Genomic DNA, 19,861 nt, shown 5'->3' with positions numbered 1-19,861 from the left:
AGCCGCCATCTCCAAACTTTTCTAGACTTCCTGTAAACCAGTTCGAAAGGCTTCTGAACCACGTGGTCAGCTAACATTACAGCAATCACTCCACTTCTGGTACCAAAATCTGTATCTGGTAGGGTTCACTAAATGAACAGGCTTATAATGGCCACTCACAGCACTGGGGTGGAAGAACACAAAGTGTCTGTGCAGTTGGTAGTCAAAGGCCTTGAACTCATTGTAGAATCCACTGTGAGTCTGTTCAGAAAGCCAAAAAGGCCTGTAGTGGAAGGCACCCTGGAATCCTGAGAGAACTGGAAATAAACATCTAAACATGTTAATGAAGACTGGAGCTTTTTGAAGCAAAAGAGACTTCTTTCCTTTTTTTATTTCATCCAGGCTACGAGTTTATTGGTTGGTGCCACACATATTCAAAGTGGGTCTTTCCTCCTCATTTTGTGGCTTACATATCAATTATCCACGGACACACCCAGAAATGCTCTCCACTAATCCATTAGGTATTTCTTAATGCATTCATTTTGACATTACAATTAACTATCAACACTTAGCTTTCCTAAATTTATTTAAAATCTCATACAAACAATGGCACAGTTATTAAACCCAGAAAATTAACATCAGTATAGTATATTACAGGCCTTATTCATACTGTAGTTGTCATTTCCCTTCCCTGGTCCAGAATCCAATTGAAAGTACATTACCAGTTCACTATCATGTCTCAAGTCTTCTCTAATCTGAGACAGTTCCTTAGTTTGTGTTTGTTGCTCATGATCATGATACTGTTGAAGAATACTGACTGGTTACTTATACTGTGCTTCTTGATTTAGTTTTGTCTGGTAATTTTTTATGATTATATTAAGGTTACATGTTTTTGGCAAAACTCCCACAAATATCTTACTTTTGTGTCACACCAGGAGGTCCACAATAGCCGCAACTCAACTGATCAATTCTTAGATCATTTGTTTAAGGTAGAGATGAGGCAGTAGGAAGTTACTGTTCCCCCTTGTTAGTAAGAAATGTCTTCTGAGGAGTATTGTGGCTTTTGTCTAGATGTCCTCCCAAAGTCTCGTTGCTCATAGGTGAGACATTTCAGAGATGGCAGGATCTAGGCTGTGTGAATAGGGATTAAGGGTGTTTGATAACTAAATTAGTCTGCTGATTGGTTTAGCATTGTTCTGGGTGTGGATAATGAGAATATCTAAGGTGGGGTGTGGATGGCACCAGCCAACAGGCTTGTATCCTGAAAGGAAAGGGAGGTTCAGTGCTGCTGCTTTGGTGGTTCCTGTCTGCCTGTAGTAGATAGACTCTGTCCTCTGTCATACCCTTCTGCCATGCCACCCTGCCTTAGAGCCAGCCAACTATAGACTGATACCTCTACAAACAACTAAAATAAACCTTTCCTTCTTTGACTTGTGGATATTGGACATTTTGTCCCAGTGACAAGGAAATAACTAAGGGTGATACATTGAAATGTGCTGATATCCTGATGTTCATTTTGTTTTCACCCACTAGTCTTAGCATTCATTGATGATTCTGTCTTGCAATAATTATTAACTGTAGTTTCTCAAGTGATATATTTTTATTTCCGTCCTCATTTTTTAAAATTGGAAGTTTATTATGATACTAAGCTGTTTGTATTATGTTTGTGAGAGTCATCTGTGTTTTGTGAAGGCGTGCCTTGACAATTTCATGGCAAAAATTGATAGCTAATCTTAGTATCAGGTTGTTAGGTTTAGTTGTTAATTCAATTCAGCTTTTCTAAAACATTCTGTTCTTCCAATTTTATTACTGTAGTTAGTTACCTTATGGATACCTTAGTGCTAGTACTGTAGTTGACATTAAGATTGAGGAAGATAGGTGATAGTAGCACTAATAATATGGCCTAGAAGAAGGACCAAAAGGATGACTTTATTTGGGGCATGTTTTTATGTTTTAGGACAATGCACGTAGAATGCAGCTGGATGTTTAGTAGGAATGTAAGGGAGGAGAGGGTATAAGGATGTTGCTCTAGTGGGGCAGTAGGATGTAGGCATCAGGTGTTGGAATTTACAGAACTAAGGGGAGGTGAATAGACAGCAATTAGGTGATGTTGAGCAACATTTTAGGAGGGTTTTCTGTAGAACATGCTAGTTTGTAATGTGTTAAATAAAGCAGCATAAGTCATAGGCAGCTTCTCTTAGTTTTATTTTGCCTTTGAACATTCATGCACGTTTTTGCTGGAAAACAGTGGCCATGTGACCTGGAGAAGATTATATAATTCCTTACAACTGTTTTGTTTTTTGTGTTTTTGCCATCTATTAAAATGAGATGGTTATTTCTGAATGTGGCAGTTAGTTACCTTCTAATGCCACCCCCCCATTCCACCTTTTGGCCCCTGTTGTCTGTTCCCCATGACTTGCCAAAATATCCTGTAATGTCAGAATCTGCTCACGACACTTCAGTTGCATCCTTTTTAATCAAGAAAGAGTTCATAGTCATGACTTGGACTGGCTGTGTTACCTGCTATCTTCTGCCCTCATCTCTCCCTGAAGCCTCATTTGTGCTCATGTTCTCACTCAATCTACTCTAGCTGCATTTGCCCTCTCTTTGTGCATGAATGCATAACTCCCTTCTTCACCTCCCTCATTTAAATCTTTGCTCAGAGATCAGTGTATCAGAATGTCCTTGACCATCTACCCGTTATAAAGCAGTACTTTATCATGTAGCATTCCCTTAACTTTGCTAAACTGTCTTTGTAACATTTACTACCACCTTCCACAGATTGGTGTCTTTACTATCTGACTTGTACCACAAAGATCACAAGCTTTTTGAGATCAGCACATTACCTCCTTAGCTGTGCCTGAGATGTGATTGGTGCTAAAATAAGTTTTTGTTGAGTAATGACTAATGGTACTGGGAATCAAACTCAGGACCTTGTGCTTGCCAGGCAGGCATCACAGTTAAATTTAGAGTCTGTTTACTATAGTATGATAGTAACTGTTCTATCTGCCTTATGTTTACAGACTCATTATTTCTCTTAATGTCCTTATGAGGAAATTGAGGCTCAGAGAGGTATGGCTGACAGTGAATAAAAAAGGAATTCCAGTATAGCAGTCTTGAGAGCCCACATTCTTTTTGGTTCTAATAAAACAATCTGTATAAAGTGCTTATTTAAATTTCTCTCATGCTAAGTATTCAAGAAATACTTAGTTGATACCAATATCATTAGTAGTATTAGGATGGTGGTTATGTCCCATTGTTTGGATTTGGATCTCAGCTTCCTTATTTTTAAATGGCTATAACATTAATACTGAAAGCCTTCTGTAGCCTCTTTGAATCCTGAGCATGTGACCCTGGAATGGACTACTTATTCTTGCTAAGTATCATTTCCTAACATACAAAGTCCAAATAATTACCTTTCTGTTCTCTGATCACATTATTACTCTGATGAAGAGAAATAGTGTGCATAAAGTAGTTAATCCCTGTTAAGTCAAAATAAATGAAAAATGTTATGCTTTTGTAAATAATTGCCCAATGCTTAATATATATAGTAAGTTAGTATACTCTAAAAGAAAATGTGAAATGGAACCTAAATGTTTGGTGACTGTATTTTAATGAGGCAGAACTAGTATACTGTATGTGTTTTGAACTATTCTTGAAAAAGATATCAATTAAAGCTGACTGTGGTAGTACATAGTTGTAATCCCAGCATTCCCTGGAAGCTGAGTCATAAGGACTGCAAGTTTAAAGCTGGGCAGCTTTATGATTTGGCAAGACATTGCCTATAAATAATTAGAGAGCCCAAGCTCGGGATGTAGCTCAGTGCAAAGGTCCTGAGTTCAATCCCCAGCCCCCCATCATTAAATTTTTTAAAAATAGTAAGATACTTTTAAAGGCAACCTCCAGTGTGGAAAGGATATGTACTATGTCTTAAAGAGCCTCGTGTCCAAAATACACAAAGAACACCTGCACTTCAGTAGAGGGTAGTTGAAGAAAAGGCCGAGAGTTCAGAGAAAAAGAAGTGGATGTCTGGTTGAACAAAATGAGATATCCAAGGTATCCAGTAAACATGGCGAAGCACTCAATTTCATTGTTCATGAAGGAAATGCCAATTCAAACAACCTTGTACAACTAATTACATTATACAGAGTAAATAGAATAAACAAGTTAGAGACTACCTGGTAGAAGTGAGGAATCAGAACACTTTCATGCTGGTGGGAGAAGTGAATTGTTTTATAATTGCTTTGGGATGCTGTGTAGTAGTAACTGTAGAAGTTCATGTTTGTTTTTGTTATGACCCAGTGATTGTGCTGCTAGATTTATAAGAGAAATGTGTATGTATGTTTACCTGAAGATAATGTATAAGAGCATTCATGTAGACAGAAACACCAAAAAAAAAAAAAAAAAAGACAGAACATTCTGGTAAAGTTTTTTTTTTTTTTTTTTTAACTATTTGTGAAGGTTGGCTTCCTGAACAAATAAAGTATGTTTTTATGATTAGAAGAGAAAAAAAGGTGTTCATAGTAGCATTATTCTTGATAACCAAATTGTTGAAACAACTCACATGGCCATCGACTCTACTGAGAATAAGTAAATGTTTTGTGTTGTACAGTGCAATACATGTTCGACTGCGATTAAATAGCTACTACTTACGGGTGATTCTCTTAAGCATGTTGTTGAGGGAAAGATGCTGCAAATGAAAGACAAATAGTGTAGGATTCCTGTGATGTTGGTTCAGATGGGGGAAGCTTTGAACTGTGGCAGGACTGAGGATGGTTCTTTCCTTGGGCAGTGGTAGAGAGTGACCACTGGGGCTGGAGGACTGTAGACTCTCTTCGTGCTGTCTCCATGCAGAACCACTGGGCTATAGCATGCTCTAAAAAGGTGTACTTTTTTGTTCTGAAAATAAATATTTCCATTTAACAATTTTTTCCATCATATTTCAGAATTACTGGCAGTGCTACATATGAACTAATATTTTATTCGTGGACTATGGGAAATTTCTTTTTTTCTTCTTTTTGAGACAGGATCTTGCTATGTAGTTCAGGCTTGCCTTGAGCTCACTATGTAGTTCAGGCTGGCCTCAAAAATCACAGCAGTCCTCTGTCTCTCAAGATCTGGGATTACAGGCATACGCTGCCAAGAAAATTATTTCTAATTCTGTTTTGTGAATTATTTTTTAGATACGAACTGAGAATTCGTTATTTGCCTAAAGGATTTCTAAACCAGTTTACTGAAGACAAGCCAACTCTGAATTTCTTCTATCAACAGGTATACGAGTATTTTAATACACTTGTTTGTTTAATCGTATTCATTACATATTTTATTATACAATTGTATTAAACCTAACATCTGAGATAATATAAAATCGTCATTGTATGACATTGAGAATCTTTTAGCCATTGTGAAATTATGAATTTTTGATACTTTGTGAACTTTTGTATGCTTAAACAAATCTGAAAAGATACTTGTTTGTGTAGAGAAGTTAAGTCCATCACCATTGTTCTGTCTTTAAGTGTAGTTATGTCTGAATATTAAAAAATTAACATATAAAAGCTGTCTGAACTATTCTGTGTAACAGTTTATATACAAAAGCAAATGGCAATAAGTGCATGTGACAAATTCTTACAAATAGAGTATATGTCACTTGTTGGTATTTTTGTAGAATAGTCACAACAGACTATTGAATATCAAAAAGATGTCCATACAGTTTTGCCATTAATGTATTTTGTAACATTTTTGTCTTGGTAATCCTCATCAAATGGCTGCTCTTGACCAAGAATGTCAGGATTATAGTTTGCACCTTTACTTCCTTTATCTTGTCAAGAATTATCATGAACAATTACCTTGTTATTGACCTTATGTTAGTTAGCACCAACAATATGACTGTGTGGACTGCTCACCCAGTGCGGGTGTGGAGTCAAGATGACTACCTGGAAAGTGCCACTGCAAGAGTGTCCACCTTTAGATTAGGAAGAGTTATGTTTTCTTTAGAGGAACATGGAGGGGAGGGAGAAAATGGGATGCATTAAAGTCTGAGCTATGGTTTGGTAAGAAGCTGATGAGAAGGTTAGGGAATACATTATGTAAACAGAGTTTGGGTTTTCTCCTACACGTCATCCATCAGGAGCCATTTTAAGCATTTAATTAATGAGTGGTTTAATTGGAATTTTAAATTTTTTAAATGAGACTACCCTGATTGGGTGGCAGTTGCAGAGATGGATTAGAATTTTAAAAGGCTACAGAGAAATTTGGAAGCTCTTTAACCATTCCAGTAAGGAATTAGAAGTGGGCATGATAGTGCACACCTATAATCCTAGCACTTTAGGATACAGAGGCCAGAATATCTCAAGTTCGATCCAGCCCAGGGTACTTGGCCACTTAGCAAAACCTTGCCTCAAAATAAAAAAAGGAGCTGGAGAGGTAGCTCAGTGCAAAGGCCCTCCCCAGTACCATTAAGAGAAAGACAAAATGGAAGGGAAGGAATGGGGAAGGAGGGAGGGAAAGAAAGGGTAATAATCAAATGGAATGGATGGATTTGACAGAACCCACTGATTAAACTAAAATGGACAGTGAAAATAAGCACGTTGTATAAGTCTAGTTTCTATTGTCAAGTAAAAGCGGTGGGTAGATTCAGAAGAGGAAAATAACGTAAATTATTTTTTGTTTTTCTTTTATGCAAAATAACAATAGATGTTTTTGCTTATAAGATTCTCACTGCTGGTGATTAGCTCAGTGGCAGTGCTCCTACTTTGCATGCACAAGGTCCTGAGTTCAAACTCTGATTCCAGGGGCAGGGGTCTGACTGTGAGCAGGAGGCTAAGGAATTTTCTAGCTATTAGGGGATGTGGTGTGTGTCGTCTTTTGTTTGTGAAGTAGAAATCATACAGGGAATTTATGGTAAAGAACATGTAAAAAGTTTAAATTTATAGTAGCAGTTCAGTGAGGGAAGGAGTTGAATGCGCCTAGCTGGAAAGTGAGAACACATATTTAGATTTCAGCTGCAATTATTGGAGACCTTTTCACATTGCTGAAACGATTTCTACCTTTACACACTTACTCATTCTTGTATGTATTATTATAATTTATCCTTTAACTACAGTACCTAAGAAGTTTCATATTGTGGTAAAGAGGGAGACAAGAGAATTTAAATTATTAGTGTGTTTATACAGGTTGCCTCAAAAATGCTTTGGACCAGAAGAGTTTTTGACCAGAAATGTATTTTGATTTTGAAATATTTGCATATGCATAATAAGATATCTTAGGGATGGACCCAAGTGGTTACATGAAATCATTTATATTTCATGTATACCTTATATACATAGATGGAAGGTAATGCTATGTAGAATTTTAAAGTAATTTTAATCAGTAGCCAATTTCAGGATATGAAATTTTCTACTTGTGCATCATGTTTGGTGCTCAGAAAACTTTGGGCTTTGCAGGATTATAGAGTTCAGATTTTCTGATTAGAATTTCTCAACCTCTATTGCATTTTCTCACTTATAGATGGTCTATAGTGGGATTAATATACTTTCTTTTGGGGGAAAAATGTTCCCACTTAGGAAGTACAAGTTTTTTTTGGTGACATTGGTTTCCAGGATAAATAATACAGGCTTAAATACCTGGTTTTTACACCGTTTGCAATTTCTGGGGTAACCTAAAAGAATTCTGTTGTTCCTTGCACGCTATTACCAAGCTGTCCTAGGTTTCTCCTTTTTGAAAGATTTTGCTTCTGGCTCTGTGACTGGGGTTAGTACTGTGCATACCTGTGGATCCATTTTTTTTTAAACCACCAAGAAAACATACTGCATTTTATATAATACAGTTAAATAATCTTTATAGAACCCAGAAAAAGTGATATATAATGACAAAGTTTTCTTGAAGGCATGTGCAGTAAGTACAGTCTTGTACCTGCCGTGTGCATTTTGTAACTCTGACCTGAGGTGCCTGAGTCTTTTATCTCCTACAATAGCAATCTATGATACCCACCCACAGGATCATTATGTTGATTAAATGAAATAATATTGTATGCCATATACTTGCCCAGTTATTCTCTGAATTTTACAGAGACAGTGCCAAGCTTCACAGGATTTAGTATTTACCATTTGCAAATCAGGATGCAGGTGTGAGCTGTATGCTCCAACATGGCATACATCTTGCCCTATTTGTGTTCTTCAGGGCCTTGCCAGACCCTCTTCCCCACCTTCTGCTGTCATCCATTTCTACAGTCTGTCTTCTTTATTCTGTCCTCTTTTTTTATTTTTAGAAATGAGTTAAATCATAAGGCACATTTTTAGAAAGCCCAGAAAATATTCTAAAATGTCACTTAAATTGTCTTTTGTCATGTTTGTTTTGTGTATGCTTTTATAATCACTTAGCAAACATATATATTTTAAAATAAACACAAGTGTAATCATAGTCATCCTACTTTTCCATACTGTCATTGTCACTGTTTGCCTGTGCCAGGTCTCAAGCACAAATGACAATTAAACAGAAGAAGTTAAAAGTGGTGCTTCAGCCACAAAGGAGAGGAAAGGAAGAAGAGATACGTTAGAATGAGTGGGCTGGGTATGGCGTAAGCCTGTAGACGCAGCTTTTGGGAGGCCAAGGCAAGAGGATTGCAACTTTGAGGGTAGCCCTGCCAGCCTGAGCTACATAGTGAGACCCTGTCTCAAAAAAAAAAAAAAATTGGAAAGATACGCAGCTTTTGGGAGGCCAAGGCAAGAGGATTGCAACTTTGAGGGTAGCCCTGCCAGCCTGAGCTACATAGTGAGACCCTGTCTAAAAAAAAAAAAAAAAGATTGGAAAGTATTTTGAGAGCCATAACTGTGTTTATAATTCAGATTTGTTAGCAAACAATGACAGTTCCATATGATTTGACCAAATCTAATTCTAGGGATTTGTTCTAATGAAATAAAATTTATGAAACCAGGCCTGGTGGTTCATATCTGTAATACCAGTACTCTGGAAGATTAAAGCAGGATGATAGCAGGTTTGAGCCCAGCCCGAACAATTTACCAATACCCTATCTCAAAGAGCCTAGGGATGTAGCTCAGTACAAAGGTTCTAGGTTTAATCCCCAATACCCCTCCCCCCAAATTTATACATATATGTACAGTGGACCTTCAAGTTATGACTGGCCTGACATATGAACAACTTAGGTTAATTAGCTTAATGGAAGATTCATGTGCTTGTTGTCTATAGCGCCTACTCAGGTAAACATCCAGATCTCAGCTATACTGACTTAGTTACAGCCAGCCCTCAGGAACCAGTTGAGTTCATAAGTCCACTGTATATGTATGGCTAGTCATAGGAAAATCAAGTAACAAGACATTGGAGGCATTGCACATGCCTGTCAGAAGATTGGTAACCAATCTATATATCCATCATAGATAGTGATATATATTAATTTATGAATATGAAAGTTATTTTATTAAGGATTATTGCTTAAAACAGGCTATGTGTAAGATATGTAAGTTCCTTTGTGTAAAAAAAGTACATATTTATACCCTCATCTGGCAAGACAGTTTTGAAAATAATATAGTTTTTCATCCTGCTTTATCAAGTCGCTGTATATTTGACTTCACATGCTACAATCTCAATGCTGACTCTGTCCTGGTATGTATTAAATTCTATCACAGACCTATCACAAGTGATCTATATGTAGACATAGGTAGTACCAAACTTGGGCATGTACTTAATTCCAGAGTTGGTAAACCATTTAGGAATTGAGAATTGTCTCCTGTTTAAACACACACACAGAATCATAAAGAAGGGTTGTAAACAATTGGCGCCTTACATTATAGCCACTAAAAATACAGCTGAAATAGTGTAAGAATTTCTGTGTGGAAATTGTCTGAATTGAGACAAATTATTCGCTTTATTGGATGCAGAATTTGATGATACCCATTTTTAAAGATATGTACATATTCATACATTTTTTTACTGATTTCTGAGTTAATTCAGTCCGTTTTTAAGGAGCTCAATTTGATGATGGAGGTCGGGGGAAGGAAGGGTTGGGGAGAGAGTGTTGCTGGTGATTGGATCCAGGCTTTTTGTACTAACCTGACCTATATTCCCAGCTTCCTACTGTTTTTTTTTTTTTTAATTGTGGGTTTGCTAAATTGCCCAGGCTGGGCTCAAATGTGTAATCCTATCTCAGTCTCTCAAAGTGCTAGGATTACAGCCCTATAAGACACATATTCTTCTGTAAGGTGTGATATTTAACAGTGAGGTAAATATTCATGTCCCTTAATGGTCTGATGGAAAGGACATCCTGATGGTTCCCTGGCTCACATTCCCTCTTCTCCCCCTTATTTCTATGTGGATATCCATTTTTATTTTACATTTTTTATTGCCTTGCTAACTTTTTTTGGTCAGTTGTCATGTTTTACAACATGGTTTTTTGTTGTTCCTGTTCTTGTTTCCAGTCCTAGCTTTAAGGGAAATACTGTCCCTAGTTCTTCTCTAGCCCTCTGCATTCCTATCACTGGCCTGAATATGTTTTTAATTTTGTCTCCCAGTTCACAAAAGATTTTTTTAAAAAAATATTTTGTTCAGCATTTCTCATTACATTCAGTGAGCACATAGGTCAGGACATTTAGTCTGCTTTCTTGGTAGAAATGGAAATGATCATTCAGGGTTTTAAAATTTTAGCCCCTTTAGTTAATTTCAAAAATAATTATGCATTGTAGTTGCACACTGTCATTCATTTGATAACATTAGTTCAATTTTGTTTAGATTTGTTTAATCAAGCATTTATTTAGTTTTTGTAACATTTCTAGTTTTGCTTGTATAGAGTATGTATTCTCTTAATCTTTCAGTGCAAATCTTTAATAAATATACACTCAAGGATGTTAACTGTGTTGTTCTAATCTGTCTCTTTAGTGTTCTTTTTCCTGTGTGAAAGATAACCCTGCTGGGCATACACACCAGGCTCTCTAGTTGTTTTCTCTCAGGACCTTGATGGAATTTTCTACTGTTTTTTATTTTCCCTGTTGCTTTTGAGAAATTTCTCTCGTCTGTGTCTTTGTAGGTGATCTGTCTTTTTCTGTCTGGCCCTTTCCCTTCCCCTACCCCTTTCTTCAATAATGTCTACTGCTGTTACACACTACAGTGGATTTTCATTTTCTAATTGATCTCAGTTGTGCTTCCTGTATTCCTGTGGGTTCATGTATTTTCATCAGTTCTAGAAATGTCGTGTTATTCAAATGTGGCCTTCCTTGGTTCTTTAACATTCCTTTTGGTATTTCAATTTAGGTCTACATTAGACTTTTGAAGTTTATCCTTATTAACTTCTTTTTCATGATTTCAACTCCTGTTCTCTTTGGGAGGTATAGCTTAGATAAATCTGTCATATTACCAACACTCCCTAGTTGTGACTAACTTTATGTTTAGTGTTTTTGGGTTTTTATTTTTGTTTTTTAATCCTTTATTCCTTTTATTTTTAATTGCCAGATCATTTTTTATAATCTTTAAATATTTGTTAATTTTTCAGCCTTGTGTTTCTTTTGCCACTTCACACTTCATGCCTCTATTCTGAATTTGAATTCCAGCCTCTGTGGCTCTTAGGCTTCACATCTGTAGTTTGTGACTTGTACTGGCTGTTGTTTACAGTGTCTTCTCTCCTTATGTGTTCTGCACTTCTGTTAACCTTCAGGTGTGAGAAGTTTGAGAGCCTAGACTGAGGATTTTTTTTTCTCTAAATATTTGTATTTATTTAAATGCTACCAAATGAGGACTCTAGAAGATTGCTTCTTACTGCAGGAACCGCAGAGTTAGCTCTGTCACTTTGGAAAGTGGAGCAGTGCTGTGTCATTGGCCAGCTATATCATGTGCCTCCCTGTTCCCCTTCCTCATGTCCCCACATCTTAGCTTGCTTTTTTCCTCCTTGCCCCTCCTCACACTTCCTTTACATTCTTATAACCTCAGTAGTGTAAAAATAATTGTTTATTATAACTCATTGTGAATTTATTTCTGATCTAGCTGTCAGGTGCCTTTAGCTATAATTGGAATCTTGTCACTAAATTGCTGTTTTGCTTAATTGTCTTTTCATGCTTGCATTCTGTATAGGGCCCAGTGAAAAGGGGCTTGTTAATTTAAGTAGCTGAAAGACCAATGTGGCTAAGGGTGTTGGGGTGCAGTTAGAAGACAGTGGTATAAAAGAGATCAGAGTAACATATGGCTTGAAATGCCTTTTTCAGCAATTTGCCCTTTGTTGTGAAGCATTCAGCTAAAATAGGTTAACGCAAAAGGGTGACAGTTTAGATCTAGGTTTCAAAAGTATCATTCTCTCTATACTCAATAGTCTGAGAAGCTAGGGATCTATTTCCAGAGATAGTCACTAGTGTCAGCAACCTTTATGGATGAACTTGAAACTTCCCCCACAGATTTACCTTTAATTATGGAGAAATCATTTAAATTTTATATATAAATTCAGGATTTTATATTTTCTCCAGTATTATGAAGCTTTAAAAATGCCCTGTCATTTTGAAAGAATTTTATCAGTGTACTTACTACCTAGATTTTGCCTTTTAAATTTATTTTCATTCCTTTATCACATAGCTATTTTATCTTCCTATCCCTTTATCTAGCCATTAATCCATCTTAATTTTGGTACACTTCAATATAAATTTCAGATATCATTATAGTTTAATATGCATACCTTTATCTGTAGTTCAGTACTTAGTGTTTATTTTGGTGTGAAATTTATACACAAGTGAATGCACAGATATTAAGTGTACATTTACTGAATTTTCACAATGGCATTCACCTGAATATGACATCAGGAGAATATGACAGTCACTCCAGAGGTTTCCACTGACCCTTCCCAGTCTGTTTGGAACTGAAATACTCTCACAACACTTATGTACTGAAGGCTTGATCCCAAGTGCAGCACTATTCAGAAACAGATTTTTTGAAGATGATTTAATCATGAGGCCTCTAACTTCATCAGTAGATTGATGAATTCATACTTTAATGGCATTATTGTGAGTTGATGGAAATTTAGGAAGGGAGTAGGTTATGGGGGCATGTCCTTAAGGACTGTCTCTCATCTTCATCCTCTTCATCTCTGCATCTCTTCTTCTTTGCTCCCTGGCTGCTATGAGTTGAGTAGCTTTCATCCACTGTGCCCTTCTGCCAAGATGTTTCTGCCAAACTACAGGCCTAAAAGCAGTGGGGAGTCAGCTGATCACCTCTGAAACTGTGAGCCAATAACAAACTTTTCCTCTTTTAAATTGTTCTTTTCAGGTATTTTGTCAAAGCAATAGAAAGCTATCACAGAGTCTTTGCTTCACCCATTAGAACCAAACACTGTTCCTATTATTTTTCCCACCATAACTTAGTTTTGCCCGTTTTAGAATTTCTTATGAGCAGGAGATCATGTATATTTTATATAAGGCTCATTTCTCAGTGTAATGTTTGTAAAATTCCAGTCACATGTATTTTTGTATTGTTGAATAGTATGATATTATATAAATATAAGGTTTTTTCATTCTCCCACTGATGGATATCTGACTTGTTCTCATGTTTTTACTTCTATTAATAAAATAACTCTGAACATGCCATAAGCATTTTAGGGAACCTCATTTCTTTTGGAGTTGAACTGCTAGATTTTGGGGTAGAAATGGATTTTGTTTTCTAAGGAAACACCAGCTACTTTATCAGAATAGTTATACTATTTATACTCTTTCAGTAACATATAAGACTTTAGCTTGTTTCACCTTTTATCTAACATTTAGTGGTGTCTGTCTTCACTTTAACCTGTCTAGTTGGGTGTGTGTTACAATCACATACTGGTTTCATATTAACTTCAGTAAGTACTGGCTAGTAATGATTGAATTCTCTTTCACGTATGTTGCATGTTAACATACCTTTAGCGAACATTTTTTGCTTAAATCTTTTTGTTTATTTTGCCTTAATTATAAGTCTTCTTCACCCATTTTTTCTTGTGCTAAAATACATATCACATTAAATTTACCATTATAACTATTTTTACATGTAGAGTTCAGTGGTGTAAAGTACACTTATAATACACAGCCTTCATCACTATCTATCCATAACTTTTTAAAACTTATAATACTGAAACAATATAGTATCTTTCCATTCACCTTTCCCCAGAACCCCTGGTAGCCAGCCACATGTTACTTTCTCTGGTTTTGAAATTTTGAAGGCCGGGGATTTAGCTCAGTGGTTCTGGAGACTGCCTTGCATGAACAAAGTCCTGAGTTTGATCCCCAGTACCAAAAAAAAGAAAGAAATTTTGAAATGTATCTTGAGTGGTGGTCCAGTTTTCATGTTTTGCTAATATTTTCTTTCAGTTTTATAACTGATATAGTTTTATTTTTAATCTGTGAAAAGAGTCAGGGAGTTGTAAGTATTCAGTGAAGTATCCGAGGACTTAAAAATGTCTGGTACATGGAGAACACTCCATGTCATTATCTGATAAATTTCTGCTTCACAACAGCCAGTGGTTTTGCTTTTTAAAATCAGAGTGGAAATAAAAGAATTATGTTTGCATTCTTTCTACCACCATGTCTGTCCCAAGGAAGGAAGAGAGAGATAGGGTATAATAAAATGCCTTAAATTTCATTATTCTATATTTTGAAATTTTAGCTTGAGCCCGTTTTGGTTAGAATTCTGAAAGAAGCAATATGCCAGTGGACATATTCATGTTTGTTGGATTTTTGGTATTACGTTATTATTATATATGCACACAGTTTCACTCAAAGATGTCCTGAAAGTGACTGTCAATGTAAGAAACCTCAAATGGGTGTATTCAATATTTTTGACCTATTTTTAATGTCCCAAAAGATACTAATCAACACATTCTAAAAATAAACTAGAAACTTGTTATAACCCCATTCTCTGTAGAGTGAGTCTGAAAAATTAATTTTGTTGATAAAGCTTATGTCTTTTAGAAAGCAAGAAAAATGTGTTATCATGCATTCAAATTTTTCCTTTACCATATAATATTTTTCTTTGTCTCAGTTAACATTCATTGGTTAAAGTTATATTTAGTTGGCATTTTTGTACAAATGGTTGTGGTCATTAATTTAAAGGCCTATATCCATGTTTAGTCAGGAATTGTCATATTAACTAATCTGCATTGATGATGTTGAACTTGTATAGAAATAGTTTGGCACTGCTGAAATTTTCAGCATGTAAAGATGCCTGGGTTTGACACAAAGTCCTCACTATTTGTACACGTATTTTAAGATCTAAAGTGAGTATACTTACCATTTGGCTTTTAAGAAATACTAAATAATCAGTGGTTTATTAAGTTTCAGGAGGAAGTTTTAAGAAAATAGAACCACAACTTAACTCTGTAGTGTAGAATGTAACTTAGCCTATAGAATATACGACATTCTAGAGCATACATTTTTCTACTGATCCATTTTTCTATTTTTATTCCAATTTACTTTTTATAATTTTTCGTTCAGATAGCTGTACTATACAAACTAAGATTTCCTTCTGTGTATTTTTCACCTTCAATTTGTTAATTAAAACATACTTTGAAATTGTAACTCTTAATTGTGAAATTTTAGTGTAAAACTGTGGGGCAGAACTCAGCATTCACCCAGCAAAAAGTGGGTTTGGAAACAAAATAGACCGTAGCCATATCTGATATTCTAGTACCAGAGACCATGGAAAGAAACCACTCACCCAAAAATGCAGAGATCAGTGCAGCAAATGCAGATCATTATTTGCTGACGATATGATACTATACATAGAAGACCCAAAAAACTCCACCAAAAGACTTTCAGATTTAATTGACAGATTATTTCAGTAGAGTAGCTGGATATAAGGTTAACACTCAAAAATCAATAGCTTTCTTGTACACAACAGACTTACTGAGAGAGAAATTAGAGAATTCCTTTCAAAATAGCACCCCCCAAAAATGAAATATCAAGGAATCAATCTAATGAAAGAAGCAAAAGACCTCTACATTGAAAATTACAGAACTCTGGAAAAAGAGATCAAAGAAGATATAAGAAAATGGAAAGACATCCTTTGTTCCTGGGTAGGAAGAACCAATATAGTGAAAATGACCATAATTCCAAAACTGTTATATAGATTTATTGAAACCCCTAGAGTATATTTCACAAAACTAGAGAAAACAATCCAAAAATTCATTTGGAAGAAGAAGAGACCTAGAATAGTAAAAGCAATTCTGGGCAGCAGAGACATGATAGGGTTATCACAATCCCCAACTTGAAACTACTACAAAACCACTGTGATTAAAAACCGCATGGTACTGGCAAAGACACAGACCCAAGGATCAGTGGAATAGATTAGAAGATGCAGAAAAAACTGCAGACATACCTAGCCACCTCATCTTTGACAAAGGAGCCAACCATCCTCACTGGAGAAAAGAGAGCTTCTTTAATAATTGGTGTTTGAAAAACAGGGTGGATTTCACCCCGCCAAAGATTAAAACTGGACCCCTGTCTTCCACCATGCACTAAACTAAAATCCAAGTGGATTAAAGATCTAAATATATTAAAACAGAAACACTAAACTTGTTGAAAGATAAGCTAGGTAAAACTCCTGAAGACATTGGCATAGGAAAAGACTTTAGGAACAAATCCTTAGTAGTACAGGAACTACCACAAAGAATCAACAACTGGGATCTCATCTTTTTAAAAAACTTCTGTACTGCAATAGAAACCACCAACATCTAAGAGATAGCCTACAATGTGGGAAAAACTTTTTACCAGCTGTTCTTCAACAAAAATCTACTATCTAGAATATATAAAGAACTCAAAAAAATCAGGCCCCCCAAATATAAAGACCTAATTCAGAAATGGGCATCTGAATTGAACAGACATTTCTCAGACAAAGAAGTAAAAGCAGCAAATAAATATATGAAAAAATGTTCATTATCACTGGCCATTCAAGAGATGCAGATTCCACCTCATCCCAGAAGGAATGTCTGCTATAAAGAAATCAATAACAAATGCTAGAAGGGTTGTGGGGAGAAAGGAGCCCTTCTCTTTTGGTTGGTGGAATTGCAGACTGGTGCAACCACTGTGGAAATTAATATGGAGATACCTCAAAAAAACTAGGACAGAGGTCCCATTTGACCCAGCTATTCCTCTGCTGGGTATCTTCCCAAAAGAATTAAAAGAATAACACTAAAGTGATATATGCACACCCATGTTTATAGTACTACAGTTTGTAATAGCTAAAGCTTGGAAACAGCCCAACTGCCCATCAACTGGAGAGTGGATAAAGAAAATGTGTGTTGCTTTTTAGATATTTTTTGTTTTTTTTTTAATGGTACCAGGGATCGAACTCCGGCCCTTGCAATTGCAAGGCAGGCAGTGAAACCACTGAGCCAAATCCCCGGCCCGGTTGTTTTTTAAATGGAGTAATAGCCATAAAGAATGAGAAGTTAGAGACATTTATAGCTTAATGGATGCACATTAAGGATATACTCTTAAGTGAATAAATAGGACACACATGTAAATACCGAATATTTTCTCTGCTATGAGAAACTAAGTGTAAATAAAGATGAAGGGAAATAAGGGAAAAGAAAAAAATGTGGAAAAATGAAAAAATGGAAACAAAGTCTTTGTAAATAGGGGAGGGTGAAGTGGGGGAAGGGAGGACAGAGGTATGGGGAAAAAAGAACCAAGATATATCCTGTAAATTTACAAGATCCCAATGATAAAAGTAACTATTGTTTGCTTTGAATGTACCAATAAATTAATGAAAAAAGTGAATAAAACAGAAAAATCCAAAAAATAAAATGAGTAATTGATAATGTGAAATGGGAAGAAAAGGTACTAAGGGTTAGGAGAAGTGGGACGGGTAGGGGAAAGGAAAGAAGGGGAAGGAAAAGGAAAATAATACGAGATGAATAAATGTAACAAAGCTTTTGCAAATAGGCATGGAGGAGTTGATGGGAGGGCAGGAAAATGAGGAAAAAATAAGAACCGAGATACATCATGTAAAGGTACAAGTTCCCAATGATGAATGTAAATGTATACCTAAAATGTACCAATAAAATAATTTAAGAGAAAAAAATGTACAGGATAAGCTGGGTTTGGTGGCACATATCTGTAATCCCAGCACTCTGGGAAGCTGAGGCAAGTCCTGCCTGGGCATTTTATCTCAATGAAAATGTAGCTCAATGCTAAGGCCCTAGTTTCAATCCCCAGTACCACAATCAGCAAAATTTACAACCAAAACTGTTGAATGAATTGTATTAGTGAACTAAGGCGCCACTGTATTTTATAAAAAGACATGGAGACTCCATAAGTAATATATACAGAACTGTACCCCCTCCCCCAAAAAAGATGGATCATAAGTCAGAGCAGGTATTATAAGTCTGAACAGTCATTAAATAGGCAGATCATTGTACAAGGAATATCTGTATGCTGAACAGATAGAATAGAGGTATGAATACCAAAACAACCAAACCCAATGATAAATCACAAACTGAATCTTAGATATCTCCAAACTAGTGATAGGTTCTCTACCCTAAATGGTCTTGAACCCATAGTGCAAAAATAATAGGAACATGAGAGAAAAGGCAGCAAGATGCCCCTTCAAACTTCTAACTTCCTAAAAACTGATCTCATGGACATTAACATAGAGGAAACTATGGGAAAAGAGCTCAAAAACCAAATGGTCAAAATCTTTAAGAATACTTACCTGGCAGGGGAGATACCATGATCACAAAGTTGGTTTTCCCAGGGCGAGGCTTATCCATTGCACTCCTGATGTGCTGACCCTTGTGATTTCCCCAAATGTGGGAAACTCTACTGCATAATTTGTGATAGTCGGGGACTGTGTTCTCACTCTCCCCTGGTAAAAAAAGAATCTTCGAAGAGATAAACATATAAGCAGATACATCAGATGTTTAATGAGTTCAAAAAAGATTTAATTAAACACACAAGATTTTGCCAATGTTTGATGAGCTTAAAGAAAAAGCAAACAGTAAATTAAGCAAAACTATAAAAGACTGAATGATAGCTTCAAGACTGAATGACCACCTCAAAAAAGACTTAGAAAGTGTGAAAAGGAAACAAGCAGAGATGATAAAAAAAATTCAGTGGAAAGTGGAAGTAGCAGATTTGACCAGTGATGACAGTGTTAGTAATAGATGATAATGTTGATGTAGTATATCATATACTCAGTGATACCCTAAAAACAACAAGGCACCATACTATGCAAGCTGGATCTAACCCCCCCCAAAAAAAACCCCTCAGAATTATAGGAATAAAGGGAAAAAATTAGTAGGAAACTCAAAAGGTATAAATAATTTATTCATTTAATCATAGAAATTTGTCCCAATCTAGGAAAGAATTTAGTGTTAAAGTGCAAGTGGCATATAGAACCCCAAGTAGCCACAACCAGAAAAGAACCTTTCAGCCAGGGATTTTAGCTGTGTGACACCGGCCTGGCAAGCACAAGATCCTGAGTTCAATCCCTGGTAACAAAAAAGAAAAAAAAAGGAAAGAACCTTCCCACAATACATCATAATCAGAATTCCAGAAATTTAACAAAAAGAAAATACTAAAAGCTGTTAGAGAAAAACAGCAAGCAGTCTATACAGGCAAGTCCATCATAATAACTGGACTTTTCAGCACAGACCTTAAAGGCCAGGATAGCTTGGAACAAAGAATTTTCAAGCCCAAAGAAAAAATAATTTTCAAGACTTTGAAAGCAAAATTAGATTTCTCAATTAACAGAAGTAAAATTCCATGACAGAGAAATCCTAAAGAAATACATTACCACTGAACCAGCACTGTGGAAAAGAACTGATGGGAAACTGGTAAAGACAAGAGTGGCCACCAGCACCAAAAAGCACAAAAGAAAGTATACATCTAGCTGGATGAGTAATTAAACAAAAGGGGAAAAAAAGGAACCA

At 36.0% G+C, this 19,861-nt stretch overlaps 1 protein-coding gene and 1 non-coding gene across 21 annotated transcripts in view; both read left to right on the top strand.

Moving 5' to 3' along the window:
- Window positions 1–19,861, top strand: part of Ptk2 (protein tyrosine kinase 2) — a 265,206-nt gene that overhangs the window by 79,605 nt on the left and 165,740 nt on the right. For all 20 annotated transcript variants that reach the window (XM_033760874.1, XM_033760884.1, XM_033760882.1 and 17 more), the window contains one exon: window positions 5,163–5,250. In XM_033760874.1, coding sequence (XP_033616765.1) covers window positions 5,163–5,250 — 88 coding nt within the window. The remainder of the gene's footprint in view (window positions 1–5,162; window positions 5,251–19,861) is intronic.
- On the top strand, window positions 18,635–18,798 carry LOC117285070. The gene has a single exon (XR_004516079.1). It is a non-coding gene; the product is annotated as a U1 spliceosomal RNA (small nuclear RNA).

This window comes from Fukomys damarensis, unplaced genomic scaffold, assembly GCF_012274545.1.
Source record: "Fukomys damarensis isolate Sample0158 unplaced genomic scaffold, DMR_v1.0_HiC HiC_scaffold_5, whole genome shotgun sequence".
Taxonomy (NCBI): domain Eukaryota; kingdom Metazoa; phylum Chordata; class Mammalia; order Rodentia; family Bathyergidae; genus Fukomys; species Fukomys damarensis.
The sequence above is the reverse complement of the archived record's forward strand: the minus strand, read 5'-3'. Positions and strand labels throughout refer to the sequence as shown.